The sequence below is a fragment of the Sciurus carolinensis genome, chromosome 8 (assembly GCF_902686445.1).
Source record: "Sciurus carolinensis chromosome 8, mSciCar1.2, whole genome shotgun sequence".
Lineage (NCBI taxonomy): Eukaryota > Metazoa > Chordata > Mammalia > Rodentia > Sciuridae > Sciurus > Sciurus carolinensis.
Window position 1 is genome coordinate 1,156,530 of NC_062220.1, and position 18,986 is coordinate 1,175,515.

The window sequence follows — 18,986 nt, forward strand, 5'->3', positions numbered from 1 at the left end:
CAGGGTCCACCTCCCACCAGTACTTTCTAAACAGACCGCTTGATTTTAATCGCACTGAATGTAGGATTTTGTTTTAAGCATACCTTGTATTGGTTTTTCTTATTACAAAGTAGTACATGTTCAATTTAGAAAATACAAATAAGCAAAATAAAATAAAAGCCGCCCGTGATTCCACCCGAGATCCAAAGCCACCATGAATAATTCAGTGCCTGCCATTTCAGGGTTTCTCCTGGCTGTATTTACTCGTGAGCTCTGACTCTCTATGATAAGGCTTCCCTGTGGTCACGTGCTCCACAGCCCCTGAGCTGGTGGGGCTCGTGCTGTGGGCGGTTGTGCTGCCGCCGGGCTCTGGAGGCCGGGCCCCTCCCCAGGGCTGGCTCCCGCTCAGCACGTTCTCCGGGTGTTTTACCCAGGCTGGAAGTAATTGGCCTTCGTCCTCCCAGCACACTCTAATGAACGCTCTTTCCTCCACGGCTTTGTGAGCCTGTTCCTTAGTCTTGTCCTGTTACTACTAATTATGCTGCACAAACAACCCCAAAAATCCCAGGCATCCTTTGTGTGCACACTTGGGCAGTGCGCTGCTTTGTTCCGGCCATTCCTGGAAAGGTGCGGAGAGCTTTTCTTGAGCCTTTGTAGTCTTGGTCTTTTGGCGGAATTCGAGAATGACAGGTCTTTTCTCTCCGAGTGATCCCGCTCTCTGTAATTTTCCCCCATCAGAGGCAGAGTTGAGAAATGAGACATTTGCATTATTGTGTGTATGGATGAATTTCTGCCCCCAGAATCCTATTCAACTTACTTTGCAAATTGTGGCATAAAGAAGTATGAAATGCTTGGGGGACTCTGCAGAAGCCTCCGGGCCTTGGCTCAGCGGCATCAGATGCAAGTGCTCGTGCAGAGAGCGGTGGCCACGGTGTCGGGACTGTGTCCGCCGCTCTCTGCCGAATCTGCGTCCCTATGCTCTGAGGATTCCCTCTGAAGACGTGCAGCTTCCCGGGCCTGTGCTGGTCCTTGCGGGCACAAGTGGTGGGCACTGTGCGGGTGCTGCTCGGGAGCCCAGCCCCGCGGGTGCAGGCTCTGTCTGCGGGAGTTGGCGTGGGCTTCGGCAGCCTGGGCCGGTGTGCCCTCCACTTCCCGGCCGGCTCTGGGTTTGCAGGCAGCACCACACCGTACCAAGATGCACTCGGCAGACCTCTGGGTCAGCTCCCTTGGCACCATGTGGTCCGCAGGTGACTCAGGGAGTGGCACAAGCTTCCCGGTGCCTCGGTGGAGCACTTCCCGGTGAGGAGGTGGAGCAGACGTGCTCTGGCTGCACCTGGGAATGGGGAGGGCCTCCTGGGCGGGAGGAGCAGTCAGAAGTCACGTGGGGCGTGAGGTGGCCCTGGTGGAGATGTCGCCACACCTTCAGCACTGGCCGCGTGCTGGTGCCCAGCATTGGGCAGGCCCAGCACTGGGGTGTGTGCACTGGGCAGTAACCTGGAATCCTCCTGGCACCAGGCGGAGCGGCTCTGTTCTTGTCCCCAGTGGACAGATCACAGAACTGAGTCCCTTGTCCAGTGCCACCCACTGTGAGGGCAGAGCTGGGGTCCAGGCCTGGGCCACCTGACCCCAGTGTCCTGGCCCTGAACCACCACATCCCGCTGCCACGGTGCACATCTGCTTGGGCCTGTCTTCCCTACCAATAGAGGGGTTCCTCTTCTGCTGTGGGACCCCTTTCTAAGAGGCCAACGTCTCTGGGACACTTGCTCCCTGAGAACGTGACCCTTCCTGCGGACACCACCTGCAGGCTCACGTCCTCTGTCACCGTCCATGCACCTTCCCATTAGCCCCTGCGGTGACAGGCGTCAGTGGTCCTCTGACTTCTCGCCACCCGACAGAGGCCGGGCTGCCACCAGCTGAGCCGCGGCCGTCCTGGGTGGCCAGCCTCCTGGAGACAGGCGCCCTTTCCTGGGGCGCATGCCCTGAGGCGCACGGTGCAGTGTGGGGCAAGAGCTCCCTCTGCTCTCTGCAGCTCTGAGTGAACACATTCCTCAACTTTCTCTCCCTTTGTGCCTGTTGAAGAGGAGCAATTGGTATAAGAAAAGACCAATTTGGTCAAACTCCCCTGCACTGGGAAGGCTGGAGACACCTGGCTGTGGGTGTGGCGCGAGCCATGGTTCAGGTCGTGCTGGGGTGCCCCAAGCCGCCCAGAGAGAGTCCTGTGGGTTCTCCTTGAGCCTACCGGGCATCTGTGGTGGGCAGAGCTGCTGTGTCCTTCCTTCTGCGTATGTGCCTGTGGTCGCCAAGCCACATGGCTGGTGCAGAGACCACAGAGGTCTTGGTGAACCCAGGGCCAGCAAGCCACCTGCTCCAATCACCCAAGTCACTGTTGTGTCCCAGAGTCCTTCTTTACAGTAACTGGACAGCCCGAATCTCAGACTTCCTCTAGGTTTGCTTGTTTACCCAGAGTGCAGTGGCTGGGCCTTCTGTCCAGCTGAGTGAAGACCTAGTCTCAAAAGCCCCTCTGCATCCACAGCAGAGCCGTGCAGAGGAAGTCCCAGCCCCGCCACTGCACTGGCAGGTTTGGGGGTGCTTCCCTGAGTCCGCACCTCCGCTGGCTAGGGCAGCACAGGCCTGCCCTCGATGGGCTTGTGATCAGGGAATCCTGCTGCGCGGCCGACGGGGCCCTTCCTGCTTGCTGCCAGCATTTAATGGGGATTCGGAAGGTAGTCGGCGGGTCCCCAGGTCGCTGCGGCCTGCCCGTTGTTGACTCAGCATTATCGACTGCCTTCTGCTCAGATGAGATGCTCCCAGCTCTCAGCTCTATTTTAAACTCACCTCTCGGAATAGGACTTCAGAATGTTTGCTGGCCAGGCCGCTCCTGCTGCCCGCTGTGCTGGCAGGGGTTTCTGTCGAGTGCATGGCCCCGAGGTGGCTGGGAACACGGGGACGTGAGCAGGGGTCCCCGGCCGGCTGCAGCTCCCTGACAGCCGCTCAGCTGTCAGCGTCACGTCTCCTCCTGAACAGATGCTGGTGCCCACCTCCCCCCCGGCCTCCTGGGGCCAGCGACTCATGTCCTGGGTTGTCTCTCTGGGGACATGATACCCATCAGGCGCAGGTGGTGCTTCTGGTGAGGAGCACAGACACACTGGCCCAGTCCCAGGAGGGGGACACGGGAGCACCCTGGCCACACACCTGGAGGGGAGCCAGGAGCCAGGGACGCCTCCCGCCCAACCTGGCCATCGTGAAGCCTCTAGCCTGCACGGCTGTTTCTGCACTCCCGCGGAAGCTGGTTCCTGGCCACAGAACGAGCCAGCTGTGAAGTGCAGTGTGAGACCCGTGAGCTCAGCCTTCCTGTTGGCCACTGATGAGTCACGCCAGGCCCCTGGGGCTCCCCTGTAGCAGGCGCAGCACAGGGACAACTCCGGGCCCCTCCCACCCCACGGCTCCTGTGGGCCATGGGACACCCCCAGGGCCCCAGGAGCGGCATGAGACGGGGTCCCAACCTGGGAGGGCCCACAGTGAGGGCGGTGGGACGTGGGACACCCCAGGGCCCCAGGAGCAGCATGAGATGGGGTCCCAATCTGGGAGGGCCCACAGTGAGGGCGGTGGGACGTGGGACACCCCAGGGCCCCAGGAGCGGCATGAGATGGGGTCCCAACCTGGGAGGGCCCACAGTGAGGGCGGTGGGACGTGGGACACCCCAGGGCCCCAGGAGCGGCATGAGACGGGGTCCCCACCTAGTAGGGCCCACAGTGAGGGCGGTGGGACGTGGGACACCCCAGGGCCCCAGGAGCGGCGTGAGACGGGGTCCCAACCTGGGAGGGCCCACAGTGAGGGCGGTGGGACGTGGGCACCGCAGAGGCCTTGGTGGGCGCTGGGCCTCCCAGAAGGGCTTGCTGCCTGCCCTCCAGGAACAGGGACCTCCTCGCCAAGGCGTGTTCTCTCCTGGTCACGTCTTCACGGTGTCCAGGCAAGTGACGCTTGCTGGTGCTCGTCTCCTGTCAGGAGCACAGAGAGGGAGGCCATCGGCTCGTTGCAGAGGGGCCGCCTGCCTACCTGGGCTGAGGGGCTTCAGGATACCTGGGATGCAGGTGGAAGCTGCCGAGTCTCTGAGTAGCCCCGGAAAGCTTCCGTCACGGGACCGTCTGACTGGACAGCCGGCGGCTGGAGACATCAAGGCCTGCGAACACGGTCTCTTCAGAGCCGTCCAGGGCAAGGCTGGGTCGCTGGGCCTCCAAGGCAGGAGGAGCCATGCTGGGAAAGCACCATCTCCAACTCGTGGGCAGGCTGGGGCGCTCACTTCCAGAAAACTCTAGAACGAGGGTGCCAGGGAAGCAGCAGCAGCGCCTGCGGCCAAGGAGGACCTCCCTCCCCGCGGGTCCACCATCTGGAAGCTGCAGGCAGCTCCTCCAGAGGAGGAGGCCCACCTGAGGCCCAGCTCAGACCTCCCACGCTGACCCCCACTCGGGAAGGGCCCCACGGTCCCACAGCCGCCCCTCCCAGGACACCTCAGTGTGGCCCCCGCGTCCCAGGTGAACGGCAAGCACGGGGAGGGCAGGCCGGGCATGGCCAGCCTGGCAGGCACAGCTGTGCTGGACAGACGGGTGCTGGGCCGACGATGGGCGTGGAGAAGCCCAGTGCGTGCCAGCTGCTGGGAGCACGGCCTCTCCTCCTCGCCACCTCCGTCCTCCATAGGAGCTGAGGCAGTGAGCCCTCGGCGCCGCAGCAGACCAGGCCTGCTGGCTCAGGTGCTGCCCGCCGACCCGCAGCCTGGAAGCTGGCCAGGAGCAACGCGACCCGCAGCCCCGGAAGCCGCCTGCCGCGCCCGCGTGTCCGGGTCTTTGGGCGCCGGGTGGGGCGCAGCCCTCTCCTGTCTGAGCCCTGCCGGCAGCTTCGGCCCAATGCCTCTGTCTGTCAGCTGGAGGCAGACGAGCTCCGTGCAGCCTGAGAAGTGTACCCACTGCATCTCCTGCACTGTCCCCGGGGGCCGGTGGCAGTTTACGGAGGCCGGAGCCCAGGAGTCCCTCGGCCAGGGCCTCCTTCCCACCCTCCTCGCCCCCCTGCGCAGACTTTCCAGCCCCGTCTCCTCAGGGGTCAGCTGTCTGAGTCCTTCTGTGTGGACACCAGAATCGGCAGGCTCACTCCTCAGTCCGGAATCAGCACCTGCCTCCCAGGCCTCGGTGGAGGCTGCAGGGAGTGCCGCTCCTCCACAGCCTGCCCCAGAGACCTGCGCCAGGAGGAGCAGGCTGGCCCCAAGCCAGGGCGGGGGCCTCCTCGCCCTGGGAGGGCCGTCCTGCTCCGCAGCACTCCCTGCAGGCGAGGGGCGCCCCGGCACGCCAGCCGCTGGCCCCGCTTCAGGCTCTGGCTCCACTCGGCGCCAGACACTCCCACGAAAACGGGCAGTGTGTCCGAGGCAGCAGCTCCGGCCTGAGCCTGCGGGGCGTCCCTGGGCCACCAGCCACAGCGCCTCTCCCCACGCCCACGCCACGGCAGCCCAGGAGCGGTGGCCACAGCAGCCCCAGCCTGAGCTTGCCGCGCCCGCGCGTTTCCTTCCGGCCCAAAGAACTGTCTGATTTTCTTGCACTGACGCGGACGGTTTGAGGGTCTGCTGCAGGTTGTCCCGGAGCAGGCGCCGTGCTGACCACTGCACAGGTGGGCGCTGTCCATCTTCACAACAGCCCTGTGTGTCCACTCTTAACGTGGAGAAAAGACAGTGGTCGAAGACGGTGACCATTTCCCCAGGGTCGCACACGGCTGAGCAGGGACCCGGCACGTGGGCCTGGGCTGCTCGGTGGAGGGAAGGGTGAAGCCCGCTCATGCCTTGCTTCTGCCACGTGAACAGCAGGGGCGTGCGCTGGCGGTGTCCACTGGCCCCACGCGCCCCACAGCCCTGTCCCCATCCCCTATCCAGAGGACTGGAGTGCCCGGCCTGGGCCGGGCTACTTGGCTGCTGGGTGGGTGGGCCTTCCTGCGGAGCCCTTCCTGGTGCCCCTCCCCTGACCAGGGAGCACCCGTACACAGAGGGTCACAGGGACCGCCGGGCTGGTCACTGCTGCCACAAAGCACATAGGATGGCCCTGCAGGGCGGGGTTTGGTCTGTTTGCTTTCCTTGTTTTTGAGATTCTCGGAACCTCAGTGGTTTTGTTTTGCTTTTGTAAACAAACTCGGTGTCTGAAGGGACCCAGGAGCTGACAGGGACCTGGCCACAGAGGGAGAAGGAAGTGGGTGGGGCCCGGTCACCCTTGCTGTTCCCCCACGAGCCCGCTCTGCCCACGGCCAGCATCTCAAGTCCCCCTTTCCCCTCCCTCCACGTGCCGTGGTGGTCCCTGCCGTTGCCAGGGGCTCTGCAGGGACACCAGCCTGGCTCAGGGCCACTGTGCCCTGCTGCGCCTCACCTGGGAAGAGCACCCAAGGCTCAGGCTGTCCACCCTCAGAAGGCCCAGCAGGCAGGGGGTGTCCTCCATGGGGCCCAGCGGGTTTCCAGGGCCCTTTAAACCCAAGGAAAATGGCAGCCCAGGGCCAGCAGGAGGGCAACACCTCAGGCCTTGGTCTTGAGCCATGCCCACGCCGGCAGGGTACACGCCAGTCAGCTGCCCCCGAAGCCAGGCAGCGAGGTGGACGGGGACAGCCCTGGCTGCTCCCAGCACCTCTGGTTCCATGGTTCCGCCTCTGGTTCCAACCCGTCCGCGGCTGAGATTCCCTTCTGCACTCCCACGGTCATTCTCGCTGGGCAGAGGGACGGGGCTCCCGCGGGGGCCTTCGCCATGCCCCAGAATGACACTCTTTCCCCCGAGGGACAGCGCCTCCAGGCAGCTCTGCAGGTCTTGGCCAGCCAGGGAGTGGCACTACCCAGGTGCCTGACCACATACGGCAGGGAGTGGCACTACCCAGGCGCCCGACCACGTACGGCAGGGAGTGGCACTACCCAGGCGCCCGACCACGTACGGCAGGGAGTGGCACTACCCAGGCGCCCGACCACGTACGGCAGGGAGTGGCACTACCCAGGCGCCCGACCACGTACGGCAGGGAGTGGCACTACCCAGGCGCCCGACCACATACGGCTGTCCGAGAGCCGGTTGTCCGGGGAAGAGAAAGCAGCTTCAAAATGAGTCGGCCCCACTCCGATGGCGGGATCTGTGTCGGGGCTCGTAAAGCCCCGGCGCGCGTCCCGAGAGCAGAGCCCGTGCCCGGGTACCTGCAGCAGAGTCGGTGTCCCAGCCCCTGAGTCTGTGGGTGTGTCCTGGTCTCCCGCCAGCCTGCTCCCGCGTGGAGGAGGGGCACCACCATGTGCTGCCGGGGTCCCGTGGTGGGCCGTGCAGGGTGTCCTGGTGACCCTGGGTGCCGTCTCAGCAGCGCCGCCTCGGCTCTCTGGACGGGCTGACGGGAGAGGGTCGCGTGCTGCCCTGGCTCCTGGCCTGCAGCCTTCCTCGAGGCCACGACGCCCCTGACCCTGCCTCCCTGTCTTCCAGGAGCTGTGCCGCCAGCGCATGGCCGCCCGGCCCCCAGAACGGCCTGAGGGCCCCCACACATCCCGCATCAACAGCGTCTCGTCGCAGGTCAGCGATGGGCCGATGCCCAGCCCATCTGCTCGGAGCAGCACCTCGTCCTGGTCGGAAGAACCCGTCCAGCCCGACATGGACATCTCCACCGGCCACATGATCCTGGTAAGGGCGTCCTCTGTGGGCAGTCGCACTGACCCTCTGTCGAGGAGGCGAGGGAGGCCATGGAGCCTCCCTCCTGTGGCCTCGCCTTGGCGAGCTTCCTCCCTGGGACGGGCCGGGGACCTCGCCTCCCTGAAAGCCCTGGGCTGCGCCCAAGCCCCTCGGTCCATGGGGAGCTGCTCCTCCGGAGGGGCCGCCCCACACCACAGTCTTGACCACGCCTGGCCGTGCCTAGGGTGGCACGTTGGCCCACTGTGCTCAGCTGAGGAGTCGCACGTCTGTTAGCACCTACTGCGTGCAGCTTTCTGAGTAGTGAGTGGCAGTCGCCCCTTCACCCCAGGACCCCAACCTACCAGGCTCCGTCCTCGTGTGTGGCTCACACCTGGAGGTGGCGGACAGGGACCGCGCTGGTGTGCAGCCGGTGGAGCAGGGGCCGGCAGGAGTGCTGTGGGGCGGCTCGCGGCCGAGACCCCAGTGCCTTCCGCAGGATTGTGCCGGCCCCGCATCCCATCCCCGCAGAAGTGACCCCGCGCAGGGGCTGTGAGCTGCCCCTCGGTGCCTGTCAGTGTCCAGTTCCACCAGGGGTTGGTAGTCAAGCTCTGCTTGAGGCTGTCTCCTGGCTCTGGGCAGGGAAGCTGAGCCCTGAGGCCAGCGGCCATGTCTCTGTCCACACTGTGGACACCCTCTGGTGCACCAAGCAGCAGCTGCACAGCAGGTCAGCCAGTGCCCCGGATCAGGTGGGCCCTGCGTGCTCACAGGTGTGCTGGTCATGCAACAGCAGCACCGACGGCCAGAGCAGACCACCGGAGCCACGGGCCTGGGCTGGGGCCCAAGGCCGGCCAGAGGCTGCTGGCCAAAACCGCTGGGGTGTGCTGGTCTGTCCCAGGTCCGCTGGGATGGGTGTCGGGGAGACCAGGGCACAGCAGCCTGCCTCCCAGGTTGTAGTAGAGGACAGGAGTCCAACCCGACGCTCCTGGCCGAGGACCTTGGCCTGCCCCTGCCCTGTGTCCTTTCCTCCTCCCCCATCAACCCCTGGACCAGGGGCTGCCCCAGAGGCTGTCCTTGCTGACCTGGGCAGGGCCAGCCAGGTGTTCGCTCACAAACGTCACGCTCCTGCTGTGTGCCCAGGCAACCGTGACAGAGCGGCTACTCTTCATGAGTGGCCGGCAAGTCACTTGACTCTGGCTTCTCAGAGACAGTGACATCTGTCCCCTTCCAAAAGCAACCAGAAGGGCCTGGTGCTGGGATCAATGTGGCAGAGGGGTCACTGACACACTGGGTCACCTGAGTTCGGCAGCATTGGACACCACGTGAGTGTTCTACACAGAGTCCACTGTGGAAAGCACTGTGCCCTTCATGAGAAGCTCCCTGGCACATGGCAGCACGTCTGAACACCCTCACCAGCCGATGCTCGTGAGTACCTGAGTCACGGGAACAGACCGGGGACCAGCTGGACACCTGCTAGGTCCAAGGGGTCCCCTCAAGCAGCTGTCGAATGCCTGTCTTCTCTTCACGCCGGAGCCGTTTCTTCCCCTTGACCTGGGTTTGCAGGTGGTTCAAGCGCAGGACCTCATCCCAGGCGTTTCCCTGGTGTAGGAGTGAGGCCTGCCCAGTGTGTCCCTGGAGTGAACTTGCCCTGCGGGCTCAGCAAGGCCCCTCAGGGCTGAGGCCGGGGGCACACCTGGCGAAGACTGGAGCTGAGGGCAGAGGCAACGTGGATGTCTGTGTGCCGGTTCCTTGGAAGGCCCTGGAGGAGCTGACCTTCCGACTCATCACAGGAAGGTCACCTGCACTGCGAGGAAGGCCATCCTGCAGTGGCTGTCCAGCCAGGCCTCGTGGGGACGTGCCTGTGCCCGCCAGACCACTGACCTGGTGCGCTCCAGGCCACACGTGCAGACTCGAGGGCCCTCAGCAGGTCGCGCCCATCAGGGCAGCTCCCAGGATGTCCAGCAGCTGTCGGTCAGAGCGTGACACTTGACCATCAGCCCCAAGGGATGCAGAGGGGAAGCTGTTTGCCTCTGAACTCCAGGGTGTAAGCAAGGGGCACCCACCACGCCAGGAGGCAGCGTCCACATCAGGGGAGGGCTCGTCCTGGGCCATGCGGCCACCTGCAGCCCCCAGGTGCTGGACCTGGGGCAGCTCCCCTAGAGGACCTGGGGGAGGACCCAGGCCTGGGGCCTTCCTTCATTGCGCCCAGCCTTACTGCATCGCGTGCTGAGATTCCAGTCCAGAAGCCTCAAGTAACCCTCCAGAGCAGAGCCCAGGTCTCCCTGAGGCCCAGGTGGAGGGAGGAGCCGCTGCGGAGGCCGACCCTTGGTAGGGGTGTTGCTGGAAGGGGCCAAGCCTTGTGAGACCCCGAGGGCCATTCCCGCCCACAGGTGAGGCGAGCCCTGGAGAGCCTGTGGGGGTCAGGGGCAGGCGCCAGCTCCTAGGTCTGAGGCGCGACGCAGCACTGAGCGAACCCGGTGGGAACCAGCCCCTTTCCACGGAGCGCTGGTGAGGCCCTGGCCGTGTTCCCCGGGCTCAGGACGTGGAGAAGCCAGTGACACGGTGGAAGCGTCGCCAGACTCCTGCGTTTTCTGCGTGGGACCTTCCTAAGAGGGCCTGCAACGTCCCCTCGTGGGGCGAGGGACACCTTGGATTTCTTTCCTGAGACACATTCCCCGTCACTTTGAGAAGGGGAACCCCAGGCCATCGCTCCGGAGCGGGAGGAGGAGGGCTCCCGTCCCAGCGCCTCACTTCCCCACAGTCTGTCCCAGGAAGCCCTGCGCAGGGCTGTCCTCAGGCTGTTTCTGGGATGCAGACGGGACCATGCTCGGACGGGAAGCCCAGGAGCAGCAGGCCTGCCTGGCTGAGTGACCGCAGGCCCATGTCTGAGAAGCCAGAGATGCCACGCCACAGAGAGCCCTAACGGCCAGGCGGGTGGCGTGGCTGCTTGTTCACGCTGGCAGAGGCCCGAGGCGGGCACAGCCAGGACGGCCCGGACGGCGGCATAGGCTGGGCAGCAGGGTGCAGGGTGCTGGCCCCTCCTGGAACCTCGCCTCCTGTTCCCAGGCCTGGGCTTCTGCGGGTGCTGAGGGCCATCCTCTGTCGTCCCCGCGGGTCCCGGCCGGCCCACTGTCAAGACATAAGCCGACGTTCAACCTGGCAGGCATCTCGGAACATGACTCGTCCTCCCCTGTGGGAAGGCCGCCAGCAGGCACCTCCTGGTGCTTTACCTGTAAAAGTAGCACCTTGTGTTTCTGAGATGCCCGCTTCTGCCCACGGGCATGGCGGGCACAGGTGAAGGGCACCAGATGGCCACGAGAACGTCCCTCTGTCAAAGGGACCTTTCCATCCCAGCTCGACAGGTGTCACACTGTGTCCTGAGGCTGCCAGGGAGGAAGGCCGGGGTCAGGTGACCCAGGAAGGAGGGCGGTGTCCATTCGTGAGAGTGGCTAACTCTGACGCCCTTGGTGGCCACCATGGCCTTGGGGCCTGGCCACACCTGGGAGCAGGGATGGCCCTCTGACAGTGGGGGGCGTGCAGCACTGCCCTGTGCTGCCGGGGGCAAGGGCGCTGGCCGACCCTTCCGCCTGCAGCCGGCACCGCCAGGGTCTGCAACCAGGACTTCCAGCCGCGAGGCCCAGCTTCCGCAGGCAGCGCCGCGTTCCCTGCAGCGCGGTTTTCTTTGTGCCATCATGTTGCGCCACGCAGGCCACGGGGCCCAGCACTCCTGTCCAGGGTCGGTGTCCGCTCTGCCCATGCCTCACGGGAATGTCTGCCGCCGCTCTGCGCTCGCGGAAGGCGGGCTGCAGGAGCGCCCCCCACCCAGGCGGTGACCCGTGGCCTGGCCGGAGTGGAAGCAGCTGCACAGAAGACACACGACTCCCCAGGAGGCCACACCCGGGAGGCGGCTCCGGGCGCCACGCTGTCCGTTACTGGTATGTGGCAACTTCTTTATTGGCTCCCGTCGTGGGAACGACAGGCGGTTTCCAGACGTGCGCTCCACCGGTGGCGTGGAAGCGCAGGCAGGCTGAACGCCAGGCGAGGGTCCAGCTTGCGGAGGGCGGTCGCCGCTCTGGAAGTCGACGTGCCTGCAGGGTGGTTGAGAAGCTGCCTCGCCACTCCTGGTGGCACAGCGGGACGGCTGGTCTGCTGCACAGCCCCCGGGGGTGGGGACACGGGGCCCCTTGCAGGTTGGTGGGACTGTCTGTTGTCGAGAGACCCAAATCTGACCAGGTCCAGTGGCCGGGGACACACGTGCTGGAGCCTTGGGGACACGGGCGGCACCTCTGCTTTTGCGTTTAGAGGCTGGCTTGGTTGGGCCTTCGCTCTTGGTGGGTGATGTGCAGAGAACCTGGAGAACTGCCCGCAGTGGAAGGGCCATGGTGCACCGTCCATCTGCAGCAGAGGGGCCAGTGTTTGACCGAGGCCTGCCCCTCCCCTTGAGCCTGCTTTCCTCTTACATCATTTCTGTTTCACCGCATCCTGCTGATTGCCCGACTTGTGGTGGGTGGAAGGGGTGAAATCGGGTGAGTGGCAGCAAGCATCCAATGATATTTGCTGAACGGAGCTGCATCACCGGCACTCAATCCAGTAGTTCACAGTCCCTGGGCGAAGCTGTTGGCACTGGCCCTGGAGCAGGGTTTGGAGCTGGTGCCCATGACAGCCAGGCTGCCGGTGAGCTGAGGGGCAGAACTGCCTTGCCTATGAGATGCTTGCCGTCCACTGGGGTGGAAGGGGCGAGTAGCCAGGGAGCACTGGACCTGGCCCGACACCTATTCATGCTCTTTCCTGGAAGACCATCCTCCGTGAGGGCTAGGCGTCTAGACCTGGGCTTGTGGGCTGGCTGGGAGCTGAGTGCAAGGTCTTCCTTAGCAAGCAGCAGCCGCATTGGGGCAGGCAGAAGATGGAGGGCCATCCCTGCTCTGTGGGAGTCACAGGGCAGACCACAAGGCAGACCCGTGTGGAAGGACCAGAAATCCAACCTGGCCCAGACGCAACCCCGCACATCAGCCTGGGGTCTGTGTCGGCTCCACAGGTCTCCACAGAGGCCTCCCGAGCCAGAAAGTCGACCTGGCGCCCTCCTCACTTGCTGGAAGGGAGGGCGTGTGGGAGACTCAGAGAGAGAAAGGCCACTTGTTTCCTGCTGCGGCAGAAGCTGGTCCAGAGCCTGCCTCCCAGCGCAGCGTCTGGGTGGCGTCCAGCCCCGTGGACTTCCTTTCTCCCCTCCACAGGATGGCACCAGGGGTAGAACCTCAGCACAGCGCTGCAGGGGACAAAACCCAAGGTGCCGGGGCACCACAGTGACACCACGTGGCAGGGGCGGAAGTCCCTCGTGGGAAGATGAGTGGCGGTGACTGATGTTGACGCTGGTTCTCCTGAACAGAACCGTCCACAGTCACCCTGCTTGGCCCACACGCGTTCACGTTGAGCTTCACTCGCTGGGCACGCTCTCTGTGTGTGGTTTGGTTTTGGCACCGGCTCCAGCCTCCTGTCAGAATGACCGTTTTCCTTATCCCCCCTTCTCCCCTCAACTTGCTCAGCGCTGACTTATATTTTAGTGATTACTGGGTAAGCTAATAACTATTTGATTTAACAAGCTCTTGCATTCATGTCTCCACCTTCATCTCCAATCAACCCAGGAACTTAGACACAGGCCTCAGACACCTGCCTCTGATGCTCACGTTACGGTTGCTCAGCACTCAGTTCCATCTTGCCTTAGAACCGTAGACCACCTCCATCCCGAATGTTCAGAGCAAGCATGTGTCAATTGGCCCTCGTTGTACCAGACTCGCTTGCTTCACCTTCCTCTTTGCTTCTCAGTTCTTCATTTTGGGCCAACTTGCCTCTGTCCTAAAGTACCTCTTTCAGTGTTTTAGTGGGAAGGTTCTTTTTAAGTGAGAATCTTTGATTTCCATACACGCCAAGGATAAGCCAGGTGTCAAATCCTAGGTATTTTTCTCTCAGATTTTAGAGATCCTGTTTACTTGCACGGTTGCCAAGGAGATCATAGGCTGCTGTCTGATGGCTTGTCTTCTGGCTCATCTGTTCATTCTTCTGATCGCTATGCCTTTATCTTTTCAGAATTTCCTTGTGCCCTCTCTTGGAATGGACATGTTTTATTTTTATGTTCACTCCAGATTTACCGGATCCCAGAACCAGAAAATTCCTGTCTTCTATTAATTCTAGACACTTATAAATCATTAACTATTTAAATTTGCCCTTCTTTCATTTCTCTCCTCTAATAGAAATATGTTAGGCATTCTTATTCTCAAGTCTCTCAAATTTTTTATATTTTTGTTTTCTCTGTCCTGCATTCCAAAGAATTTTCCTCAGACCTGCCTTCCATTATGCCTTGTTTCTCTTCAGCAGTGTCTAATCTACTATGTAATCCGCCCATTGTATTTATAATTTCGAGGAGTATATTTTTCAATTACAGTTGTGTTTTATTCTTTTTCAAACCTGCTTTCTGAGGTTTTTTTTTGTTGTTGTTGTTGCTTTGCACTTAATCCGTCAATCATTTCAGATGTATCATATGATTGTTTTATTTGACTCTGTCAGGTTTCCATGGGTCTGATCCTGCTTCACATGTTTGATCTGCTCGTGGTAGTTTGTTGTCTAGGGGGCCATCTGATTATATTCAGACTAAATTCCTGGTCAGCAGGGCTTTAATCTCTGGATTTTGGGGCCCTGAGCTAAGGGGATTTAACCTCAAGAGGTTTTGAGAGTGCTTTTGCCAGACACTGCAGGCTGTCCTTAATCCACAACCATCTATCCAGCCATTCCTCACCTCCGGGGCCCCAGATCACACCTGTGTTGTTAACTCAAGCTCAGTCCTACGTGAGATCATGGTTCAAATACCTCCCCACAGTGAGTCCCTATGGAGACAGTGAGCCTCCAACCAGGCACACCTTCCCTACAGTGCAGTCATCAGAGTGTCCTGATCCATGTGTGCCTGGTGGGGGTGTCTCAGGTCCAGTCCCTGCCTCTGAAGAGCAGGACTTTCTCTTCGAGCCCCTTGGGGACCTGATTTTAGGTGCAGGAAGCCACCTTGCCCCGCCCGGCCTCCACAATGGCTGGAGAGTGAGGCCAGGCCTCCCTCAGGTTTTCACCTCCCTCTGCATTCTGGATTCCTAGACCCTCCCTTAGCTCTGTGAGAGGCAGTGGGCCTCCACCTGGCTCTTCCAGATGTCTTGAGAGGAGCACCCTTGAGGCTGCCTTGTCCCTCCTGTCTCTGCAGACACCTGGTGCAGATCCGCAGGGAAAACGGTGCGAGTACTGTCCTGGGATCTGACCTCACATGATGCTGAGAGTTGCCTCCAAGAACCCACCTTGTGTTCTGCATGATAAAGACACACATGGTGAACATGGTGGTCTATGACCAGAGAATGCCAGGCAGCAGCCTCCTGCCTGGTTCTCAGACTCACACTTCTGGATCCAAGCATGCACCGACAGGCCCTGGATCAGCGGGCAGGGTGGGCAGGAGAGGGACCCCAGGTGCAATGGCTGGCTGTCGGGAAATCTGGACAGCGTGCCCAAGACGACGAGGAAGAGCTGTGGGAAGGCGGGCTGGAACCAGAGAGCAAGAGGAGGACTTCCAACACGCCAGGCGCCCTTCACCACCAGACCCCGAGCACGCACATGGACACCTGCGTGGGCAGGCCACCGTGCGCCTGCGTTGGGCTGGGAACCCTAGGGTCCCACGCTGGTCTCACCTCGGGCTTCTCACCACCTGCTGGGAGGACATAGGCATTGGCAGACTTGCTCTTCTTCACGAAGCTCCGCGTTTCGGAGCGGCTGGGAGGAGGGGGCCCTGGCCTGGGAGGAAGAGGAGGCTGCTGGGCCTCCAAGCCTCACTCCTCCAGGCAGGTGTGGTTGGCGCGTGGGTGGCCCTTGTGACGCTCACGTGAGCTCGCGTGACTAGGGCCAGTGCTCTTTCCTTGGCTTGGTATTCCTCGTGAGCCTATCGTCTTAGGAAGGCAAGAATCAAGCGAGGCTCTTCCAGTGAACGCTTCTAGAATTCCTGCAAGTGTTTCCTAAGAACATGTCGTGGAAACCAGGGTCTCCCCTCTGCGGCAGGAGAGTCACGTGGGGTCACCGTCCCGGGTCACCCTCCTGCACTTGCTGGAATGCTTTATTCTTCCTAGAAACTTCATCGGAAAATCGTCACAAGCACATCACCACATCACGGTTCAGCATTAAAAGGCTGCTGCTAAGAAAAGACCTGCCGCCAAGTAACCCGGAGAGCTGCCTGTGTTGCTAGGCAACCATGCCTCCTCTTCCCTCTTCCCAAGGTCTCCCGTATGACCACTGTCTCGTTCTTGGAGGGAAGCTGTGTCTTCTGGGCCTCTTTGTGCTGTTGATCACACTAAGCTGCGGGTCTTTGGGAGGGTCTGCTCCTAGGGTGCAGCTTGGACCTGGCCATTCGCATTTCAGAGGTGGCCTTCGAGCTGGGGCAGGGAGGGCGGGCACACGGGTCCTCTGGGCCTCCGCGTACACAAGCATGCCACACGGCAGCTCAGGAAGAGGTCTCCTGGGCACCGAGGGTGCCGGTGACACAGGGTCCCAGCAGGCTGGACTTGGGCAGCGTCCTGTCCCTGCCCTGTGGCATGGACTCCGTCTTGCCTAGAGTTTGTTATCAGATCAGCAGATCTTTCCAGAGCTTTGTTGTGTTAAAATTGCATCTTCGTGAGTGGCTTTTAAAAAGATCTCTTATCCCCCTGCCTTTCCTATTAACTCTTTGGAATCCAGGGTTGAAAAAAATGAAATTTGTATGTTATTGGAATTTTTAAATAAATTATAGCTTAAAGTACATTTCATATGTCAATCAAAGGGGCAAGGTTGAGGTTGGAATCAAATTCTTATTTTCTCATTCAATAAAGAGTATATATTGACTTATGTTAATAAAAGTTCGTTATAAGACAAATATTTGCAGATAAATCCTTCCTGTTGTCTGAGTCAGTTACAGGAGTAAATAGAAATACAGCTGGCCAGAACGCTTCCTTTCCTGGTTATACTTTTTTGATTTCTATTGCTCGTCAAAGCCTGAGGCAGTGTTAACTTTTCTCCTGAAGGCTGACGTGCATTTCTCTGTTACATTGACTGTGGTCAAACTTTGATTATCCAAATGGATCAAGAGGATTTAATTATTTAAAAGGATGAGAAAATAATTAGGAGACATTAATCTGTTTAGAATGACAGATTTATCTCTTTATCTTCCACATGGCTTCTTCTAACAGTCCAGTGTTTCCTATTGATGAAGATAACTGCATTGTTGATAGATAGAAGTTAACTCAGTAGTAGTTATTTCTTTGATAAATAGCTGTTTTGGGAGTTCAAGATTCCATGGGTAGATATTTTAAAACTTTAAAAGGCAAAAATCAGCAGAAATATCATAAAGTTGAATCAAACTTTCTTTAGACCTGTTATACTCAAAGTAACTGTCCACTAGCATTAAAATCATCATGTCATCCATTTTTTTTAACTCACTGTAGACCAAAATTGCAAGAGAGACTCACAAAAGATATTTGGTAAAGGCAGGTGGCCTGGGTAAATAATGCTCCCTTCGTTAACGTAACTCCCTTATTAACTATGTCATTAATCGTACATAGCCAGGGGAAGGCATGGAAATGGCATTTTGAGATGCATCAAAGCTGACTTCCGCTTCACACTTCCATACAATTCACCATTAATGAGGCCTGAGATGGAAGCCTCAAATCTATAATTATTACTTACTATTTGAATGACAAGCAAAGAATTTTATCAGCAGAGTTTTAAATGAAAGGGGATTAGCAGCTCGTGTTGAAATTGTTAATCTTTCTTATGAAAATAATTTTGAAGAAAATGTCCTAGTGGAAAGGGAGGCCTGGGGAAAGCATTCGCCATGGAAATGGCCGCTTTCTGACACTCCGTGTGGACCTACCTACTTTTGACAGCAGGGCGCGAGAGCAGCTCGGGCCCTCGGGGTCTGGGCCTGGCTCTGGACCTGGGTCCGGGTGACCTCAAGTGTCCAGGCCAGCCTTGTGAGCCAGCATAGCTCTGGGCCTGAGACGCAGGAGTCAGGCCTCTGAGACCCCTTTAGCGGTCTGGGAAGACACAAAGGTGCCCCTGACCCCAGGCTCCCTGGCTGCTGACAGTGAACGTGCGTGTTAGGACCGTTTGTTGGAATGTGGTGTCCATTTGGGCAGCAGCAACCCACTGGCCACCTTTCCAGAGTCCATGGCCCTGGCACTGGTGACCAGCCGGAGCCACACCAGGGCTCGGCTCAGCAGTGGCAGAGCTGGCCCACACTCCAGGTTTGGAGGTGTCTGTGCCCTTCTCCGTCAACGAGTGTCTGTGGACCGTCTAGAACGTTCCAGGTCCTGCCTCAGATATTGGAGATGCTGTGCAGGTAAACAGTAGCTTCACATCTTCGATTCTCCCCGAGTCGAATGCTGACTGAACACCGGGCTCTGAACACCGGGCTCTGGCTGTCTGGACGGAGCCCACGCAGCACGGACAAGAGCAGGACCACTCACGCTTTGGCACGCGGAGGCCTGCGGCGGTGCACACGCCTGTGCTGGGCTAGCCACTCGGCCTGGAGCCCTGCGGGTACTTGGGAAGTCTGAGCACCCTCACACACAGGTGCGCGGGGAGGCCCACCCTATGTTCCCCAAGCAGCCTCCCCGTGCCCACGTCTGCACGGGCAGGCTGCAGCCCCTCCAGTCCACTGCAGTTCACAAACCTTCCTTAGAAGCTCTGTGTCCCCTGACAGCCAGCTCCTGACGGCAGCAGTGACGTCATCCGGGAGCCCAGGTGGCCCAAAGCTGGTGCAGGGTCCCCCACCCCAGGGCAGTTGCTGCCAGGGCTGGGCCAGGTTTGTGTGCTGTAGCGGGCTGTGCCTGGGGAGCAGCTGCATGCCCACACACCTGTTCCAGGATGCCTGGCTTGGGGCTGGGAACCGGGCAGTCCAGCTGCCGGAGCCCACGGCTGCCCTCAGGTTGTATGTCTTGAGCGAGGTGCTGGTGTTGACTCTGCAGCTCTGAGCAAGCTCCTCATCCTCAGCAAGTTCCCAGCGGTAGCTAGAATGAGGACTGCAAGGCCGTCAAAGGTCTGCATGCTCTGCCACCTAAGAGCAGCAGGAAGGTCGGGGAGCACCAGGGCTGCAGATGGCGGGCTCCTGGCTCCTGCCCAGTCCAGGTCAGTTGCTAGGCCTCGTTTCTTAGATGGAATCACAATGCTCATTTCTTGCTGTGATTCTTTGAAGGATAGAGTTTAAACGTCTACAAAATACTCTGCAAACTCAAGGGTTGCAGAAATTTTAGGAGTATAAAGAACAGGCTGGATGATTAAATAGACTGAACTCCCCTGCTCTGCTCTCGT

The 18,986-nt window shown here is 60.2% G+C and overlaps 1 protein-coding gene across 4 annotated transcripts in view; it reads left to right on the plus strand.

Moving 5' to 3' along the window:
* Ptprn2 (protein tyrosine phosphatase receptor type N2) overlaps positions 1 to 18,986 on the plus strand; it is a 743,280-nt gene that overhangs the window by 661,467 nt on the left and 62,827 nt on the right. For all 4 annotated transcript variants that reach the window (XM_047562250.1, XM_047562251.1, XM_047562253.1 and 1 more), the window contains one exon: positions 7,449 to 7,643. In XM_047562250.1, coding sequence (XP_047418206.1) covers positions 7,449 to 7,643 — 195 coding nt within the window. The remainder of the gene's footprint in view (positions 1 to 7,448; positions 7,644 to 18,986) is intronic.